General features: G+C 42.5%; 1 protein-coding gene across 2 annotated transcripts in view; it reads left to right on the top strand.

Moving 5' to 3' along the window:
- HUWE1 (HECT, UBA and WWE domain containing E3 ubiquitin protein ligase 1) overlaps positions 1–21,002 on the top strand; it is a 96,760-nt gene that overhangs the window by 15,930 nt on the left and 59,828 nt on the right. For both annotated transcript variants that reach the window (XM_081845860.1, XM_081845859.1), the window contains exons 3-18: positions 3,345–3,415; positions 4,196–4,294; positions 6,299–6,505; positions 7,100–7,252; positions 9,139–9,201; positions 10,696–10,773; positions 11,744–11,791; positions 11,880–11,948; positions 12,621–12,720; positions 16,141–16,283; positions 16,514–16,664; positions 16,746–16,873; positions 18,841–18,981; positions 19,162–19,273; positions 20,047–20,199; positions 20,293–20,394. In XM_081845860.1, coding sequence (XP_081701986.1) covers positions 3,371–3,415; positions 4,196–4,294; positions 6,299–6,505; positions 7,100–7,252; positions 9,139–9,201; positions 10,696–10,773; positions 11,744–11,791; positions 11,880–11,948; positions 12,621–12,720; positions 16,141–16,283; positions 16,514–16,664; positions 16,746–16,873; positions 18,841–18,981; positions 19,162–19,273; positions 20,047–20,199; positions 20,293–20,394 — 1,792 coding nt within the window. In that variant the 5' untranslated portion in view covers positions 3,345–3,370. The remainder of the gene's footprint in view (positions 1–3,344; positions 3,416–4,195; positions 4,295–6,298; positions 6,506–7,099; positions 7,253–9,138; positions 9,202–10,695; positions 10,774–11,743; positions 11,792–11,879; positions 11,949–12,620; positions 12,721–16,140; positions 16,284–16,513; positions 16,665–16,745; positions 16,874–18,840; positions 18,982–19,161; positions 19,274–20,046; positions 20,200–20,292; positions 20,395–21,002) is intronic.

Raw genomic sequence — 21,002 nt, 5'->3', positions numbered from 1 at the left:
TGCCATAATGCTGACAGTTGTGCAAGGCATGGAAGGAACTGGGAATATGTAAATGCTTCTTGGTGTGATGACAATGACTAGTGTAAACTTGTACTCAAGCACCACTACCCTTCTCACATCAAGACAGGCAGCGTACTTGCCTGTTTTCCTTCTTGCATTTAAAGCACCTGTCTCTTCTCATTCTGCTGGTTGCTAATATGAATCAAGTGTACGAGTTTTTCTGCCTGTTACTTTACTATTTCTGGAAATGGGGACAGGCTGCTGTCTCCCAGGTGAGAGGAGGCTCCTGTTGGTCTGGAACTACTCAGAGCAACAAATAGGAAAGCTAGAAAGATAGCAGGAAGTGATGGGAAAGATAGCATGGGAACTGATCTTTCCAAGGATTGGACAGATGGTTGCATCAAAAGATGGCTAAGAGAACAGGGCACTGGGCAAGATAATGAATGGGGCAAAGTGTTGAGCCCCCTGTGTAGCTGTGGCCACACATTGAGCCCCTCCTATGAATCCTCCTATGGTCTGGCCTTTCCCTCTTCTGCAGTGGCAGGTCAGCTGGCATGCTACATCAGCTGGGGCAATAACTGAATTAGGACTGGTATAGTCAAGGAAGTATGACAGTCTTTTTTGACCTTTTCATGTTGTGTGTAATTTTGCCAACTTGTTTGAGAGGTAGGCTGGTATGTGACTGCTATCAGCTAAATAAAGATCCAGAAATCAGCCTATAATACTAAAAGACACACGCACAACAACAAAATAGGCCTTCCAATATAAGGATATAGTACCTTGAGAAGGGGAACACATCAACCATGAAGTTGTTGCTCCGGAACCAGCAGATGTGAAGCTAAGTAAAAGCTGAAAGGTTGGTCTGTTAGACTCCAATATAGTCATGTTTTTTTTTGGGGGGGGGGGAATCCACACACTTGGGTGTCTAGGTTTCTGTAGTTTTGATGTAGGTCATAATTTTTTCTATTGTTACAGCATTTTTAATAAATATGCTTGGTATCTAACAAATATCGCAGTGACAGGTTTCTGTCACCAGGACCTTCCGGTTTAAAAGCAAAAGCTTTTGACTGTATGACAACCCAACCAGAAGTAAAATGTGGCTAAGCCAGAAAGGACAGTGGTGCATAGCCACTCCCAACACCAATTTGCTACCCATAATGTGGAGAGACTGGGTTGCTTGAGAGTCACAGCTCTAGGTAACCTGACAGCGCTCAGTGTTTTAGTGGGGTCTGGCTGCTTCACAGAGAAGATTTCTGTGTATGAGTTCTTTGGTGCCAGAGAAATTCCTCCCAGGCCAGGGGGAGAGTAGAGCTAAAAATTGTCTCCTTATAGCACTCCTTATAGTGCTAGAGAAAGTAAAGGAGAGGCATCTAATAAGCTGTGCTAGTGGAGAGTGCAGCACCCCCCTGTATTCTTTGGCTAGGCTAGAAGGAACATGCAACACACCTTTTAAGCCCAGGGGTCAGCAAACTTTTTCAGCAGGGGGCTGGTCCACTTTCCCTCAGACCTTGTCGCAGGCCGGACTATATTTTTTTTGGGGGGGGGGGAATGAACAAATTCCTATGCCCCACAAATAACCCAGCGATGCATTTTAAATAAAAGGACACATTCTACTCATGTAAAAATACACTGATTCCCGGACTGTCAGCGGGCTGGATTGAGAAGGCAATTGGGCTGGATCCGGCCCCTGGATCCTACCCATGTTTTAAGCTGTTCCGATTAGTCAGTTTTTGGTCTTGCTGCATCACTTCCTGGCATGTTCAGCTGAGGCCGAAACCTGTGGTAGTGAGTTCCTTAGTATTATCACCTGTTTCACCTGCCATTGTTTTTAGACCATGGAACACAGTCTCTTAGAAGCTTAGGGATTTTAGTTGTGTATCTTAACTGCTGACTTGGTTTTATGGGATAAGTGAGGAGCATACTTCCAGAAAACCATTTTTTTGCGGAACTGAACTGATTCTCCACCAGAAGGTCTTAAAAAAAATTATTATCTTTTTTAATGAAATACAAAAGAACGTGCAAGATCTGTTCTTTATGTTCATATTTTAAGTCTTTTCGTTACGTTCAGTGTAAGACAATATGGTCTCCAGAGGTTAGGGGGAGAGGGTGGATGATAAACTTGCACACCATTTTTTCATTTTTCCAGCTTTGTATAAGTGTGAGGTTTTTATGTCAGCATCATTTGGGTAGGTTCTCTTTCTGTATATTTGTCAGCAAGGTCTTTCTTAATTTGATCTGGCTTGCCAGTGAAATGAGAATGTATTCATATTTTTGTGGCATAGGTACTCTATATACTATTAAATACAGTTAGATATGTTTTTCAGCATTTCTTTTTCTTTTTGGCAGTTTAAGACATTTATGCTGACACCTAAAAGTAAATTCCAGTGGAATCAAATTGAGCAGGCTCTGATCAGTCCCTACTTGAACTTGTGCATGACCCTTGGGGTCCCTTCCAGTTCTACAATGCTATGGTTCTTTGTTCAACCCTGTGCCTTACTGTCCTTCTCTATTGGAATAGATTTTCCTCTGCAACAACCTTTCAGTTTCTTGGTAGCTTTACTCGTCCCCCCCCCCCCAGTTTGTGCCTCTTATTGCTGTCCCACAACTGGTATGCAATATTTAGGGTAACTGGGGACAGTATATTGGTCTAAGGATTAAATGTGTTAAGAGAATAGAAGCCTTTTCCTTTTGGGGTGGGTGGAAAATAAATGTCAGTAGTCCACAGCTATTGTCCTGATTTCCAAAATGTGGCTACCAACCTGTTTGTATGATTCCAGCATGAATCTGTAGTAGTAGCAAATTTGAGAGATGTACAACAAAGAGGTGCCTACAATGAAATCAGAATAAAGCAGGAAGTATTTTGGTAGCCTTGTGTGCTAATGAAGCGTTCATGTGAGCAGTGGAAGCTTAGTACAGTGGTATCTTGGGTTACATACGCTTCAGGTTACAGATGCTTCAGGTTACAGACTCCGCTAACCCAGAAATAGTACCTCGGGTTAAGAACTTTGCTTCAGGATGAGAACAGAAATCGTCCCCTGGCGGCGCAGCAGCAGTGGGAGGCCCCATTAGCTAAAGTGGTGCTTCAGGTTAAGAACAGTTAAGAACGGACCTCCGGAACAAATTAAGTACTTAACCCTAGGTGCCACTGTATAGAGGTCTTTGGTATACATTCAACCTCAGAAATTGCTTTTGATTCCTTACGTTTATCTAAGACTGCCCCCATTCTATGTAGTTTGAGCTTTTTAGGCTACCTTTGTTCTTTTGCACTATCACTTGTTTGTTAACTGATTAAAATATGTCCTGTTGACAGTCAACTCTGTCATATATTTTTTTTTACCAAGCAGGACCAGGAAGCGGAAAACTAATAAAAATGAAAGTGGACCGAACTAAGCTGAAGAAAACACCTACAGAGGCTGTAAGTATCACCTCTTGTTACCTTGAGCTCATCATAGGAAAAGTGTGAGAATATACTGCAATGGGATCAAGGAGCTTACAGATTTGACTGTATCTACAGCAGTGCATTTCTGACATTCCAGTTTTGAATGTCTTGGGTTGTGTGATAGTTTATTGCTGGAATAGTCAATCCGTTGTAGGCTGCATTCCCTCAAGGGTAATCTTTTGGGAGGGGGTGCATGCTTTTAGTGAGTAGAGCCATACACAGTGATGAGCACAGACAGAAAAAAAAACCTCTGTGTTCCATTAACTAAACTGAAATAAAGACTGCCCTGCCTGGTTCAATTTTTACATGGCCACCTCACATGAGAATTCCTAATCTCATGTGCAAATCTACTCATAAGTAAGCATCACTACCTTTGGTGAGATTACTCTCAGATAAGGATTCAAGAGTTTTTTCATACAACAGATCAATATAGCTACTGTTCTGGAAAGCAAAGACAGTAAAAGCAGTTCCTTTCTGCCTTTGTGTGATATGGACACACACATACACACACACACACACACACAATGGGAAAAGGTAGAAATTTGGGAGCATTTTGTTTTCTATAAATATAAACACAGAAACACCCAAGTTGTTGTTGGTAGGATCTGTTTGTGCACATTAGGCTGAGGAGAGAAGTGAATGATTTTTAAAATTTAAAACAACACAACTCATTGCTTACCAGCATTTTCTTTTATGAAGAAGCATCCATCAATGTGTAGCAATTAGTGTTCCTTATGCAGTTTCTTCACCTTTCAGCCTGCAGATTGCAGAGCCTTGATTGACAAACTTAAGGTTTGCAATGATGAGCAACTGCTGCTGGAACTTCAACAGATCAAAACATGGAACATCGGCAAGGTATGTGGTAGCAGCAGATCATGTAGTAAAAAAGCAACTTGAGAAAATGCAATGCCTCTTGTCTTTTAATTTATATTTATTTTGAGGCTTTATAATACAGCATTTTTTCCAACTTAGTGTGCCCTAGCACCACAATTCCCATCTTCTGACCATTGACCATGCTGCCTAGGGCTGATGGGAGTCCAACAAGTTTGGGGAAAGCTGTTGTGGAAGGTTGAGGATGGCATGGGCTTCAGACAACCATGACTGGTCCCAGAGGATTAAAACTTTATGATGCACTTCTGGTTCTGCAAACCAATTTGTAGCTTTATCCATTTTTGTTGTTATTTATTATTATTATTTTACAATATTACATTCAGTTACACATTTTATCATTCTTTACAATACATTCCAAATTGTGCTATATGTATATATCTATGTGAAGATGTATATTTTCCTTATTTCTACCATTGTGTCTTCCCTCCACCAGAGCTCGACTTCTTTTGTTTTTCTTTACTTTTATATTTATAATACTATTTACTTATTCCCCATTAACGAACTTTCCATATTTTACCCTTAACTTTGTGAGCTTCAGTCAATGCATATCAATAACTTTGTTATGGAACAATGTTTTATCATATATTCTTCTACACATTCCCATTCTTTCCTCAGTTTCTGATTTGATTGGAATCTAATAGCTGCTGTCATTTTGGCCAACTCTATAAACTCACAGAGCTTGTTTTGCCACTCTGTTATTGAGGGAACAATGTCCCTTTTCCAATTTTTCGCTATTGGTATTTTGGTGGCAGCTATAGCATATAAAAACACATCTTTTCTTATCTCCAGGGATGTCTGTTGAGACTATACCTAATAGGAACGCTTCTGGCTTTTTCTCAAATGATGTTTTAAACATCTTTTTCAGTTTTTCATGGATGCTACTCCAGGATTTTTTTAATTTTCCCGCATCTCCACCATAGATGGTACATAGTTCCTTCTGCCTTATTACATCTCCAACACATATTTAATTTTAATCTGTATATCTTGGCCAGTCTGATGGGGGTCATATACATCATCTTTATCAGATTTTCTCTTACTGTGTAGCAAGCAGTAAATCTAATGTCTTGCTTCCACAATTTTTCCCATTGCTCCATCTGGATATTATAACCAAAATCTTGGGCCCACCTCTTTTATTTCCTCATCTTTTAACTCCCACTCTAACAGTAAATTATAGGTTTTAGATAATAATTTCTTTTTGTTTTGTAATAGTTCTTTTTGTAGTTTAGATTCTTCTTTTCCAAAGCCGATTTTTTTGTCCAAATTAAATATGTCGTGTAATTGATGGCATTGCCTCCAACCAGTACAATGTTGTTTAATTTCCTCAAAAGTTTTCAGTTTCAATTGGCCATTTTCTTCTTTTAGTAGTTGGTTGTATGTAGCCCAGTTTTTCTCCATGTTTTTCTTTTTTACTGAGACTGCCTCCAGAGATGATACCCACCACAGTGTTTTGGGTTCTAGTAAATTTTGATATTTCTCTTAATTCTTTTTTGTATGACATTTTGTTGTATGTAATATCCTCTTATGAAGGCCTTACTTGTGTCCCATATCACTCATATCTGTTTCCTGAGCCATATTTATTTTGAAGAATTCCTTTAGCAGATCTTGAGCTTTGTTCAGTATCTTTTCATCATTTAAGATCTTTTCATTCATTCTCCATCTCATATTTATTTTCCTGTTACCCCTTAATTCTAACATAGAGTTGTAAAAGTTATAGCTTTATGCTATTCAGGCTTACTTGCTGTGCCAGTTGGACTTCCAAATAAGCACACATGGCGGTTGGATGTAAAGTTTTACTCTCCAGTGACTTAGTCAGCTTTTGAGTCCACTGTATTTGGCTGATGAATATGGGGATAGCTTGGTTTCCTCCCCTGCCCCCCGGGAGGTATAGCAGACCCTTTCCCAAGAAGTCCAGTTATCTCTCCTTGTCACTGTCATTCTTTCCTGAATGTGCTTTTTCCTCTCTTTAAGTGCGAACTTTACCACTGGGTGGACCTGCTAGACAGATTCGATGGGATCCTAGCAGATGCTGGGCAGACAGTGGAGAACATGTCATGGATGCTGGTTTGCGACAGGCCGGAGAGGGAACAGCTGAAATCCTTACTGCTGTCAGTGTTGAACTTCACTGCCCTGCTAATAGAATACAGTTTTTCTCGCCACCTGTACAGCTCTATCGAGGTAAAGAACTCTAAAGTAGCAGGGTTGGGATTTAGAAGGGCTGAAGGGCCTCTCATCTGAAACATGTTTTAGAAGCAGATGATGGCTTTAATAGTGTGAAGCCGCTTTTCTGTTGGGACAAGAATGACAGCCCTACTATATTGTTGATGGTGGGAGGCAGATGGACTCAAATATTTAATACTTAAATACTTAGCAATTTTATACAATGCTTTAAAGCATTCAAGAGGTTTACATAGCATACATTTATTTTTTAAATTTTAAAGCCAGTAGGCAGGCTCCCCATATTGTAGGTTGAGGATTGTAGCTGCCCTAAGGCTGCATATGGAGTCCATAGCAAAAGCAAGGTTTGAATTATGGACTTCTGGTTGATAACTTAGTTTGTTAGCCACAACACTACAGTGACTGAACATGGCAAGGAAGACCAGAGTATTTATTTGCTACACCATTTTTAGTTTGTTTTATCCTGCTATGGCTGTATGCTAATGCAATAAAGGTTTGATTGATTGATTGCTATAACAGGAAAATATTAATCTCTTTGGAAATTAAGATTGTGGTAGTTTCAGGAATGTTTCAAATACTTTGCTCTTCATTTAGCACTTGACAACATTGTTGGCATCCTCGGATATGCAAGTGGTGCTTGCTGTGCTCAACCTCCTGTACGTGTTTAGCAAACGCTCCAATTACATCACGCGCCTGGGCTCTGACAAGAGGATGCCTCTTCTGTCCCGGCTACAGCATTTGGCAGAGGTAAGGAGCTGTAAAGAGACCTGCAAGAAAGTTGAATTTCATTGGCTTAATGGCTTATTTAGATAATGCAGCTTTAGAAGCTATATTGATGGATCAAAAATGTAATGTCCCTAGTAAAAAATTATTCTAATCCGTTTCTCTCACATGGGACACACTTGGAGCATTGACAGTCATAGTATAAATGGATTTGCTCAAAGCAATAGAAAATGGAAGATCTCTGACACATTTTCTACCTCTGCTTCCTAAATTTAAGGCTTTAGGCATCACATCTTAAATCTGGTTTGTCCTTTTGGGCTGTTTGCATCAGCCCATCTTACTTAGTGTTTTATTATGTACTGAGGTTTCCAGACAGGTATGTAGTTATTTGTAGTATTCCCATTGTCAAAGTATTAAGACTTAAAAGCCTGAATTGTCTAATTTTATTTGCTTTGGGGTCTTCTTCGTATAGCCAATTTTTTATTTGTTGTGGGAACAATTCCTTTTGAAAGGCTGTGTATTGTTAAACAGACTTTTGAGCCTAATGATGAAGCTAGTAAACCTGAAGATCATTGTGCTACAGTTTAGCCTGCTCTTGTGGCCTTCTGTCACATTGCAGGTGTGGTGTAATCTGAGACAGAGAGCAGGCGTCAGATTCCTTGAGCACTGCCTTTTTATCTGCTATGTGATAAAAGCAGCATGCAGCCAGTGTATATAAAGGAAGTTCAGTCTGTGACTAGCTTTAGAGGTGGTATATTTTTGGCCGATCAGACCTCTAAGCATGCTGAGAGGTACAGTCCTGTAACTGATTGTGTGAGGGACTGTTTCACGTGATGTGTTTTCCCACCAATTCTTCTGCACAGTACAATGTAAAAATGTATGGTACAAAAGGTCTGAAGGCAGATGAAGAAAAATTGAGAGGTTAAAAAAAGCGGGTGGGGACGGGACAGACACACAGATAAAACAAAGCACTTTGAGGGAATTGTGTACTTTCAGGGGGGAAACAGAAGTGGCTTTGTAAAACTTTGCTTTGAAAACAATATTTAAATATTATGTCTGTTCTCTGTCTGCTCTATTTTATGTTCTTGATTTATTTTCTGTATTTTATTGGTGGTATTTCTGTTTTGTTTATAATTGGAAACTATAATAAAGTAAAATATAAGCCACTGCATAGGTGGCTTCACTCATCTTTCTCTGGATCCAACCTACTAAGTTTTAATCTGTTTGTGGCTTGATTACACATCCAGATTACAAAACAAAGGTGACCCAATTCCTTCTCTCATTTTCAAAGCAGTTGAAATTTACTCTCTGGTGTCACTTGTAATTGCAGTTATCACAGGAAGCAATGATGTACATGACACTGCAATGTGCAGCTGGTTGTTTTCTTAAAAGGTCCAGTTTAGGTGTGCCTGTGGCAAAGACAGAGTACTATCATCGCAGGTACAAACTATGATTCAGTGAGTCATTTCAAGCAGCTCTGAAGGCAGCTGAGCACTGGCGCTCTTTATCATAGCCTGTGACAGTTACTTAGCTCTCAAACTTCTGTTTTACCAGTCAACATTGTTGCATTGGGTCATGTTGGATGGTATCTTGGCAGTTTCTCAGTGGTATGTTGGCTTTCATTTTGGGTAGCCTTCATTACCACAAAGCAGAACTTGTCAATTGCATTTGGAAATAATCATGAGGACTGTTTACATTAAGTAGGATTTTGGAGTCATAGGGGGAAGGGGGGCACTTAGTGAGATTTTAAATGCAGCTGTGAATAGAACATGCATGCCAGAACTTCACATAGCCAATTTTCTATTGATCAAGTCCAACTGAAGTGTACAGTTGAGTTTTCCTTCTGGATTGTTTTTTGTAGGGTTTTAGGGTTCATTCATCCTTTATGTTCTCCTCCTTCTGTCCTGCAGAGTTGGGGTGGCAAGGAGAATGGCTTTGGTCTGGCAGAATGTTGTAGAGATTTGCACATGCTGGTAAGTATTCCATTTTGAATTTTATCTTTTCTGCTACTTTGCGGTTGGTAGCTTGAGTCATGGTGTGTAGAGCTAATTCCCAGTTGCTTTTCTGATTTACGTGAATACATTGATAGTCCTTTCCCAAGTGTGTCTTTTATAGTGCCTCTCAAACTGTTCGTATTTAATAGCAAATTGGCAAATAGTTGGTACTCTGCTCTTGCAGGAAGAAAATTTGGTCTTCCTAACGGGCAAGAGTCCATTAAAACACAGTAGGATTCTGCAATATATTTGATATAAAAGCTACTTTGCATTGCCTGGCATAGGCTTTGGAAAAGTTTGACTTCAAACAATGTTTTAGGGTTAGGGATTCTGACACCCAAGATTTGGACACTGAAACTCTCATTTTTTGCTGGTATATATAATCTTCCTTCTTGAGGGTAAGCAATGTGTGATTTGAAAGAATACTGGGTATTTGGGGGCGGGAGTTCTTGCTCACTGCATAATTCTTTCCCCCGTCCATGGTGGTCCCCTGAACTGGGAGAGATGCCAGCTTGTGGTGGTTCTGATAGTTACTAGCCTCATCAGAACTGCCCCATTGCTTTAAAACTTTCCAGTGCCTGCTTTGCTGATTTTTGCTATGTTTTGAAATGGCTACACTCTGGAGTGAAGCAGCATCATTGTGGGCAGGATCATACATAGAGTATTTTCAAGATGTATTGTTTTTGAGAATGATCAGAGTAACAGTCATTTACAACATACACATTCTGGGTGTTGATCATGGTGGAGATCACTTTTTGCCCCAGTTGGGTTAGCATGATCAACACAGATGGTACAGCTGCTATCATACCAAAACAGTGGCAGTTACTGTAAACTTCTGGAAATAGGAAGCAAATCATTTTTAAGGTGCTTCCTGGTTTGCCGCTACCGTCACTGCTGACAGCGATGTCAGGAAGTGCACCAATTGTAGGGCTCATATGAGTTGTGAGGCCCATAAGGTCTGATGGCATGTTCTGAAATACTGCCCTTGACCTGGGGCCAGTGGAATTCTCCCCCTCGGCTGCTTCAACTTTTACATTAAGCTTGCATGAGCTGAGTGATGCAAGGCTGAGTAGTCTTTTATGCATTGCTACTCATACCCTGTGGGGCTGCTGGAGGCACAGGTCTAGGCCATTGTTCCATGTCTGTGCATCTTCTTGGATATTGCTGTTGTGTTCCTAGATATCAGCAGGGCTCCCTCTGCATCACCATGTCTTCATACCTAATCCTAACTTCTTACATCTTAACTCTCTTCCTCCTCCCACGTGCACAAAAAGATGTAAGGAGAGTTGGGGTGGTGGTTATACTCACACTTCTGCAAGTGGGTGCTCTTAGCACCAGGGTGCATTGTCCTTTCTTACGCTAACGCCCCTCCCTTAACCTCCCCCTAGTCCAGGGTGAGAGTGGTTTGATTTTTTTTGGAGGGAGTGTTTGCCATCTGGTTTGTTCTGATTCCATACTGTGATCTGTACACAGAAATACCCTCCCAGTGCAACTACACTACACTTTGAATTCTATGCAGAGCCAGGGGCCGAGGTCAAAGTGGACAAAAGGGTGAGTCTCCTACAGACTTGTTCTTGTAGGGTTCTGAGGGAAGTGGGTGGGAGCAAGATTTGGCAAATAAGCCCACATTGGATTGAAAAAGGCTATAGCACGTTGCTCCCTATTCAGTTTCTAAGAGAAGTGGGGTTCTCTACTCCCAGTGAGTGAATACTAAGATGGAGGAAGTTACTTTAGGTATGAGAAGATGCTGGCAGCCAGTCTTCCTATTCTCAGATGCTTTCAGTAGCTTGATAAACTCATTTTGGAGGTTGTCATGGTCCACTCAGTGTCCTACCTCTGCTGTAGCTGCTGTGCCCTGCAATCAAACATGCTGCTTTTAACTCTTGGAGGTGGTGGTGATGGTGGTAGGGATTCAGTGGTGTTGAAGGCCCACTTTGTTGCCCTCATATCTCAGGGAGAGTTTGTTTTCCTATGTCTTGAGAAACACTCTATGAAAGGTCTCTTGTCAGGTGCAAACAGTTCAAACTTTGTCCTCCCCAAATTCCACACTAGGCCCTGTGAGGACCCTTACATATTAGCTCCAGTTCCCTGAGTATTTGGGTGTAAAGTAGATGGCACACCTTGACAGTGTTCCCAAATTAAATGGGAACACTTCAGTGCCAGATACATATACCCTTGACACTTCCAAGGTAACACCTCTGTCCACCTGTGAAGAGACTTCTCCATTTTGCTTCTCTAAATGCTTGTTTTTTCTAGGTATGGATTTATGGGGCAGATGTGGATTTATGGGGCAGCAGCTCTTTCTCAAATAGGGGTTGCCAGCACAGTAATCCATATTGGGATATGATTAAAATACCCCACGAAAGCCAGGTCTGATTGTTGGCCAAAGGCACAACTCATTTTTGAGCTGTAGCTCTTGGTGGCTGCCCTTAAGCAGTTCTGTGGCACAGTTGTGACTTTGCCATGGCTTCCGAATGAGAGATCGGAAATGAACTCTGAAACCTTTTTGTTTCCTTTTCAGACTACCAGCAACACACTACATTATATTCACATAGAACAACTTGACAAGGTAAGCTAACTCCCCCTGCTAAATTGAATGATATTTTAAATTTTGCCTTTGTATTGGCTTCTAAGCCTCTCTTATTTACCCAATGCAGATTTCAGAAAGTCCCTCTGAAATTATGGAATCCCTCACCAAAATGTACAGCATCCCAAAGGATAAACAGGTACATTGACAGGAAAGACCAATGTGGTGCTCTGGGTGCATTACAGAATGAGGCTTCTGGTTTAGTTTCAAGGAAAACAAAGTTGCTGTGTTTCGGAGATTTTCAGTAGCTAAATTGAGTTAATGAATCTCCTTGGTACTTGAAATGGATTTTTTTCTGGGCTTGGTGGGGCACTTAATGAGTTGAGAGCTCTAGTTTCCAATACTGCTAACTTTGGTGTGGTTTCCATATTGTGTCCTCAAAATGGGGAGAGTGTGATGAGATAGAGAAATGGAAACCCATTGAGAGTGACATGGTTACACAAGGTAGTAGCAGATACTGCCCTGGATTGCATCAGGTTGAGTGCATTAGGGCCACCTTTATACAGATGGCTAAATGAGATAATAGAATAAATTGTATCATCTGGGAATTGCATTTTGAATGTGCGCTCTGTAGACAGAATGAGGGCATTGGGGAGACTGGTTCATGCCCTGCCCTTGTTCTAGTTTTCTGCTTGCAATATTTACTTATATACACATATGACTGAAGTAATAAAATTCGTTGCATCTCATTCTGCTGCATATGTAGATCCTGCCAGGTGACTGGTGTCAGTTATAACCCTGTGAGGGATGCGTTGTCATGGTGGGTGCTTGGGCCTTTATTGCAACACTGCTAACTGTTTTCTTCTTGTAGATGCTGTTGTTTACACACATTCGCCTGGCCCATGGCTTTTCCAACCATAAAAAGCGGTTGCAAGCTGTTCAGGCCAGACTGCATGCCATTTCTATATTAGGTGAGCATGGTGGCAGATGGATTCTTATCTGTGGCGCTGCCAAAGTAAAGGGGAAGAATATGAGTTTATACAAGTGGACATTGGGATGGCTTTAAAGTGATACTTTTTATTTTGTTGCACCTGACCGTGTTTTCATGTACTGCCATGAAATAAATAAACAGGCGTTTGATCAACCAGTGGGGCAGGACAGGAGGCATCTTCTCCCTGCCACTCTGTCACGTGTCCATGCCCCCATCCTGGCACTATTTCTGTTCTTGGCCCTCTCCTTCCATGCCCAGCTGCCGCCAGTGCTTGCACTGGCTCCCCTCAGGCAAGCAGGCTTGGGACAGGCTAGGCAGTGGCCCCAAGCAATTTCCAGGGTGAGAGTCTGTCTCTGTCTGTGTCTCTCTCTCTTCCTCATGTGCCCTCCCCGTTAAAGTGGAGAGCTCTCCACTTTATGTAAGTTCACATGCATGTGCGGGGTCCTGGAATGTAACCCCTGCGTAAGGGCGGGGGAACGCCTGTACTATGCATTTCTGGGGACTCTTGAGTCACATACTTTACTTAGGTATTCAGGCTGCTTTTTAACTGATAGATGTAGTGGCTCACAACAAATGAAGTGAGCAAGTCTGTGTATCAAGGAAATCCTACAGTGTAGCTACCATTGCTGAAAAAAGACTTGGCCCTGGACATGTCAGCCTGTGCTCTCTATATATCAGTATTTAGACCCGGATGAGTTAGTGCTATCAAGTCTTGACTTATTTCCCAGAGACTAACTGGTAACCAGCTGAGATCTTTTGGTACCAAGGGGATGATTCCAATAGTCCAGGCATAGGCAAACTCGGCCCTCCAGATGTTTTGGGACTACAACTCCCATCATCCCTGACCACTGGTCCTGCTAGCTTGGGATGATGGGAGTTGTAGTCCCAAAACATCTGGAGGGCTGAGTTTGCCTATGCCTGCAATAGTCAGTCCCAGCCAATAGCTTGGCTGCTGCACTAACTGAAGTTATGAACAGCTTTCAAGGGTAGCCCCAAAGTGAATATATTACAGTAATATAATATGGAAATTACCGTAGCGCAGATCTCTGCTGCTCCTACAGAGAAGGCATAACTGGTTGTACCTGGTAAAAAGTTACTACTTGTCATAGTGCCACCTTTATATATAAAAGCAGCAGTATCTTAAGATACAATCTTAATCTGTGATCTCTCCCCACCCCCCGAATCTAGATAAGATCTATTCCCAGTCCCCAAGATTAACAGGGGAGCAAACACCACAATATTGTCAATGAGATAAGTTTAAGTTGGCTGTAAGCTTCTTTCCTACTTAACTACTGCTGCAGCTACCAATTCAGGAATTTCACTGCCCCATATGTACCGTATTTTTCCTTCTATAACACACAGATTTTTTCTCCTAAAAAGTAAGGGGAAATGTCTGTGTGGCGAATGTGTGGTCCCTGGAGCCAAATGGTGTGAGGGGAGGCAAAAAAAAGCAGGCAAAAATCAAATGGCGAGTCTCCTAGAAGGGAAACCTGAAAAGAGGAAGTGGCTGCTTTCCGGCATTCTGCCTCAGGGTCTTACTGCCCACCCACCTCTGTTTCCTTGCTGTGTTTGCTCAAACGGAACAAAGAGCAGGGAAAGCCCCTCCCCTCCAGGCAAGCAGAGGGGAAAACATGCAGGAGGGAGAGAGAGCGCGCGAGAGAGAGCTGGCTGGCTTGGGTGGGTAGGTGAGGGAAAACTTTTGCCTTCCTTTCCTCCCTCCCCGTTATACCCCTCTCCTGCATTCTTAGCCAGCTGCTTCTCTGCACACCCCTCTCCTGCTCCTTGTCCCTTCTGTGTTTTTCCTTCCCTCCCCACTTAAAATGTGGTTAAAAAGCATGGATCCACATGGATCCTCAGGATCTTTGCATTGGGTCAGCCCAAATTCACCATCAGATCACATAGCATGTCCATGGCTACAGCCTGCCCCCCCAAAATCACGCACCCACTGTTGCCTGGGGCTGCAGTGGTGCAAAAACGTGGTTAAAAAGCATGGATCTACATGGATCCTCAGGATCTTTGCATTGGGTCAGCCCAAATTCACCATCAGATCACATAGCATGTCCATGGCTACAGCCTGCCCCCCCCCAAAAATCACGCACCCACTGTTGCCTGGGGCTGCAATGGTGCAAAAATGTGGTTAAAAAGCATGGATCCACATGGATCCTCAGGATCTTTGCATTGGGTCAGCCCAAATTCACCATCAGATCACATAGCATGTCCATGGCTACAGCCTGCCCCCCAAAAATCACGCACCCACTGTTGCCTGGGGCTGCAGTGGTGCAAAAACGTGGTTAAAAAGCATGGATCTACATGGATCCTCAGGATCTTTGCATTGGGTCAGCCCAAATTCACCATCAGATCACATAGCATGTCCATGGCTACAGCCTGCCCCCCCAAAACCACGCACCCATTGTTGCCTGAGGCTGCAATGGTGCAAAAACGTGGTTAAAAAGCATGGATCTACATGGATCCTCAGGATCTTTGCATTGGGTCAGCCCAAATTCACCATCAGATCACATAGCATGTCCATGGCTACAGCCTGCCCCCCAAAAATCACGCACCCACTGTTGCCTGGGGCTGCAATGGTGCAAAAACGTGGTTACAAAGCATGGATCCACAGGGATTCTCAGGATTTTTGCATTGGGTCACCCCAAATTCACCATCAGATCACATGTCTGTGGCCACAGCATGAAGCACAAAAATGATACACTGTTTCATTCAGAAGGTTTTTTCCCTTGTTTTCCTCCTCTAAAAACGATGTGCGTGTTATGGTCAGGTGCGTGTTATAGAGCGAAAAATACGGTATCTGCAAAAAGGGCAAGCATTAATTGTTGCCCATATATTGATGATACACCATTCAAATTCTGTGATGACATCTCCCAACAGTTTCATAAACATATTAAAAACATAAGAGAGAAGCCCAAGCCAAGATGGTTTTTAAGTAGTCTGAGAAAAATAAAGAACTTTACACTAAATTGCCATCTTTGAAAGCTGTAGTCTCTTTCCACCCACCACCCACCCCTAATTTTTTAACAGGCCAGGGAACAAATGTTATTGTGCTTATTTGTGATGTTGTTTCATAGAGGCCTGGTTGACTTAAATGCTTGTTCCTCCATGGCCAGTTGGTGGGGTTGTGGTTCATAGCAGTGAGAATTTTAGGTTGTGGACTAACAGATGCAAGGACCAGAGGGAAGCCAAACGAAGCCATATAGAACCATGTTTGCTTTCTTCCTCTGATCTGGAGCACCTGGACATAGCTTGTACAGTAGAAGCTTGTGCTTCTGGATCAGAGACCATAATTGTATTAACCAGTTATGTGTCACTTAATGGATAGGTTTGTCCCCCCCCCCCCATGTCTGTCACCTGCTGCAAATTCTTAACAAAGCCTCTCTTTCCACAGTGTATTCAAATGCCTTGCAGGAATCCGCCAACAGCATTCTATACAATGGGTTGATAGAGGAGCTAGTGGATGTACTGCAGATAACAGATAAACAGTTAATGGTACGTCATCTATCGACCTGCTTCTCCTGCCCAGACTTGTTGGTAAGGAAAGCTAGCTCAATGCTACTCACCTTAGTTCCTTCCCAAGGTATTGGCATTGGGTTGGACTGTAAAGATTCTAGAGTTTTTTTCTGCCATTTTCCCTGGAGTTTGTCACTAGCCTATTCAGCTTCCTTTGATACTGACTGAATGTGTGGATATTTATAAATTATAGTATAGCACACGATTCTCCTCGGAGCTAAATCCCTAATCTCCCCGTTTCTCATTGACAGGACATCAAAGCCGCCTCACTGAGAACATTAACTTCCATTGTGCACTTGGAGAGGACTCCAAAACTCAGTAGTATTATTGATTGCACTGGAACAGCCTCCTACCACGGATTTTTGCCAGTCCTAGTCCGGAACTGTATACAGGCCATGATCGGCAAGTATTTCTAGATCTCACATGTACTTTGGTTGTATTCTGCTTGTTGTATTCTAATGGTGCTTCCTTCCCTCTTCCCAGATCCCTCCATGGAGCCATATCCACATCAGTTTGCCACAGCACTCTTCTCCTTCTTGTATCACCTGGCAAGCTATGATGCAGGAGGTGAAGCTCTAGTCTCCTGTGGCATGATGGAGGCCTTATTGAAGGTAATGTATGCTCAGGAGAATGAGTAAGGCAGCCAGTTCCAAAAAATTAGAGAACTGTTTGCTGGACTCCGGTCAGACAAAAATTGGACATGCAGTTCTTTTAACTGTTGTCCAGAAAACTGGAGCACTGTTGGGTGTACTGATACCCTTCTCTGTCCCTCACCTCCACATCTTGCTGCTGCTGTTCCCGTTAGACTACAGATGTTTGCCAATTTGTTTCTATTGAATTAAAACTGGTAAATCTTGAATGCCAGCCATAGGGAAGCCCAGTTTCTGAGGCCGAGAAACTATCTTAAGAGTAGAAAAGATGGGCTCATAAGTATTGGCGCCTAAAGCATGCATGCATATGTGTATCTGGTTTGTCTCAACTGAAATGCCTGTTCTGTCAAGCCAAGCTCTGATTTAATAGCATTCAAGATTAGGCATAGTAGCTGCCCTTTGAGAAATCAAACTGCTTGGTGGCATTCCAGAGCATTTAACCGTAGCCTAACTTTGCTGTTGTGACTTTAGTTGTTGTGTTCTGGTCCTCAGACCTCAAGAAGGGCCTTATAGAACTAGAAAAGGGCAGTCAAAATGATCAGTGGGCACTGGAGACACACACACACACACACACACACACACACACCCCTTTGAGGAAAAGTTACAGCCTTGGGGTCTTTGAGGGGGCAAGGGGGAACATTATTGATTGAAAGATATAAAATTAAGTATGGTGTAGAGCAGGGATGTCCAACAGGTCAATCGCAGAGTGATAGCGGTAGATCACGTGCTCATTTTCCTCTGTGTGTGTGTGGGGGGGGGGATAGCATCCCTGCGCGTGCTGTCCTGACCTGGTGAGAGTCAGTTGTTGCTCAGATGCCTCTGCCGCCCTGCTACATGGGTGTTTTGGAAGCTCCAGCCAGCGGGCTGCAACAGGTTAACTCTGACAGGATCGCAGATCCCTGGCTGTGCCTGTCTACTTATGCAATCAGGCGGCTGTAGACTGTTCCTGGTGCTCAGCCTCTGGGGAAAGTGGTGTAGTGCTTAATGTTTTTAAAGCGATTTATGGTGTGCCCCCCAAAAGCAGCAGAAGTACTGCACCCCCCAAAATGCTAAACAAATTTGGACTGGCCCCCTTAAAAAAGCTAAGCAAATTTGATTCCCCCCCCCCCATGGGCAGATCACTGCCAGTTTTTTATTCTGAGAGTAGATTGCAGTCTCTTTTACATCTCTTGGGAGTTGGACGCCCCTGGTGTAGAGAAAGTGGATAAGTCAGTAATCCAGGGTCACTGAACGAATCTGAATAATGGGAGACTGAGGATAGGCAAAACAGGTACTTCTTACAGTGCATAGTTAAACTGTAGAATTCACCCTCAGAAGATGCATTGATCGCAGCCATGATCAAAGCCCACTTGAATAATTTTAAAAGGGGATTGAACCCGTTCGTAGTTGAAAAGGCTGTTAATGGTTACTTAGGGTTACCGTATTTCAAGAAGTGAAAATCTGGACACAAAAGTTGTTGAGCTTCCCTCCCCCCCAGCCCCCCCCCCAAACACTTCTGATATGGGCTGCCATACACCTGCGTTTTCATGGACATTTTAACCAACTTTTGACAATTGCGCCTGGACTCCCTTTTCAACGGATGAATCACGGCTTTGTCTGGGAAATTCCAGACGTATGGTACCCCTGTGGTTACTAGCAAAGATGGCCATATGTTAACCTCCAGTATGGAGGCAGTGTGCCTCTGAATACCAGTTGCTAGGGAATTTGAGAGGGGAAGAGTTATATTATATTGTGCCTAGGTCCTGCTTGAATGCTGGACTAGAGGAACCATTTATCTGATGCAACAAACTTCTTAGGTGTTTTCTTTTGAAATTCTGGATTCTCCCCAGTGTCAGTGGAAAATGGTGGGTTGTTGCACCCATGGGTTTATCATTTTTGTGGCTCCTGCATTCACACATTCTTACCTGCTTTTACATTTTTCTTCCCAGGTGATCAAGTTCTTAGGAGATGAACAGGACCAGATCACTTTTGTGACCAGAGCAGTCCGTGTGGTGGACTTAATCACAAACCTAGACATGGCAGCTTTCCAGTCTCACAGCGGCCTCTCTATCTTCATCTATAGACTAGAGGTAGCTGTGCTTTATTCTTGTGTCAATTGCTATTCATTGCATACTCTTCATGTAGGCCTGACTTCACAGCCATTGTTCATTTTTATTGCAGAGTTCACAATCATTGATACCAGTGATTCAGTTAACTCTACTCAAGTTGTTTTAAAGCTCTTTTTACATATAGCTTCCTTTGTGTTTTAGCATGAGGCAGACCTGTGTCGGAGGGAATGTCCCTTTGTAATAAAGCCAAAGATCCAGAGACCTGCTGCTACCACTACACAGGAGGGTGAAGAGATGGAGACAGACATAGAAGGTATCTCATAAGAGCTATTGGTCACTTTTACAGAATTTTTTATAGCTTACTGAACCAATAAACGTACAGAGGAAAATCTACAGAAACGGTATCTGTGGATAGTATTGGATTTTATTTTAATTGCAACTTGATGTATTTCTGTTAGCTTTTATTACGTTTTAAAGAGATTTAATAATCCTATGTTTTATAGAGCTATAGCTAAAATGTTACATGTTAGATACAGTTGGGATGCTTCTGCTGCCTTTCAAGAACTGGATTTTGAAATAAAATGAATTAAGTAGAATTGTGAGATGAAAGGTAAACTTCATGCATTCTCCATAGATGGCAGATTTGACATGCTTAGCCAGTTTTGTTTGGGTGTGTGGTTTGGCAGAGTTGGTTCAGCACTTTTTGAGTGTTGGGGGATCCTCTGGGATTTTTACTTTAGAAAATGGGTGAGGTAGGGTGAGGCAAGATAGAATTATACATGGTGTAGAGAGAATAGATAGGGAGAAGTAATATTAGTCTGTTGTTCTAGGGCAGGTTAGGTTGTTGAGTTTTGGAAAATGATGATAAAGAAGTCATGCCTACTGTCATCTTGTGTCAGCAAAGAGAAGATACAGCTTCTAAATGAAAGATAGGGTATTCCCACAGCTATAGCTTTGCAGACATAGGGTGGAACTTGTGAAGGGCCTCTGCTAATTTGTCTTACACTGAGTATATCTCTCCCTCCCCCGCGCCCACGCACAATTGAGTCCAATTGTTTCTTGTAAAATATCTTTCCATTTCTCTAGTTTCTGACGTAGCCATGGAAAGCAGCCCTGGGCCTTCCACCTCTGGAGAACATCGACAAGAAGTTGTGGTTGAAACAAGGGCCCCAAGTGCCATCACTCCTAGCAGTAGCGGTAGCAGCAGCAGCACAAACATGGTAGTCTCACCCCGAAGTGGTATGTATTGACTTGTATAAAAGAGCTTTTGTTGTACCACTGGAGTGTTTTCCATTGATTGATTTCATTTTCTGGATTCCTTCTTTATTCCAGGAGTTCAGTGTATCCCTCAGCGAGCAGCACTTCTCAAGTCCATGTTGAACTTCTTGAAAAAGGCCATCCAGGACCCAGCTTTTTCAGATGGCATACGGCATGGTGAGAGACTGCCTTAGCATTTGGGCTAAGCCAGCAGTTCTTGAACCAGCTTTCCCTTGACCATCTTGTCATAATGACAAGATGCTTGTCTCTTTGTGGTGTATAGCCTGTAAATGTTGGTGGCTACATAACTAAAGGCAGGAGTCTCTGGGATGCTTCCATCCTCCTCCAATTTGGTTCTACATGGGCAACAGATCTCTATGAATTCATTAGCTTTCTTTTCTTTTTTTGTAATTTTTTTGGGTTAAATTTTACATCTCAGATGGTGAATGTTATGTTTGAACGGAAATCTGAGAATTCATTAGCTTTCTTTGGTGACTTTTGTATTTCCCTCCTACACAGATGTAAAAGTGTGAAATGTCACACTAGACCTCTTTTTGGAAGTTGCTCTTGTTCTGGGGAATGAACTTCCCAGCAATAGTCACCAGTGTCTAATCTTGTGCAAAGCAAACCACAAAATGTGGAACTGGGGGTGGAATGTGACTTCCTTAGAATCCCAGTTTCATTGTTTAAACCCAGAGAAATTTGCTAGCCCATTATTGTAAAGATGTGATTGGAATCGTGCAGAGAATAGTTACTGACATCCTTGGAAGCCAAATGAGTTGCTG

Source organism: Podarcis erhardii (assembly GCF_964252035.2).
Source record: "Podarcis erhardii genome assembly, chromosome: 17".
Classification (NCBI taxonomy): domain Eukaryota; kingdom Metazoa; phylum Chordata; class Lepidosauria; order Squamata; family Lacertidae; genus Podarcis; species Podarcis erhardii.
The sequence above is the reverse complement of the archived record's forward strand: the minus strand, read 5'-3'. Positions and strand labels throughout refer to the sequence as shown.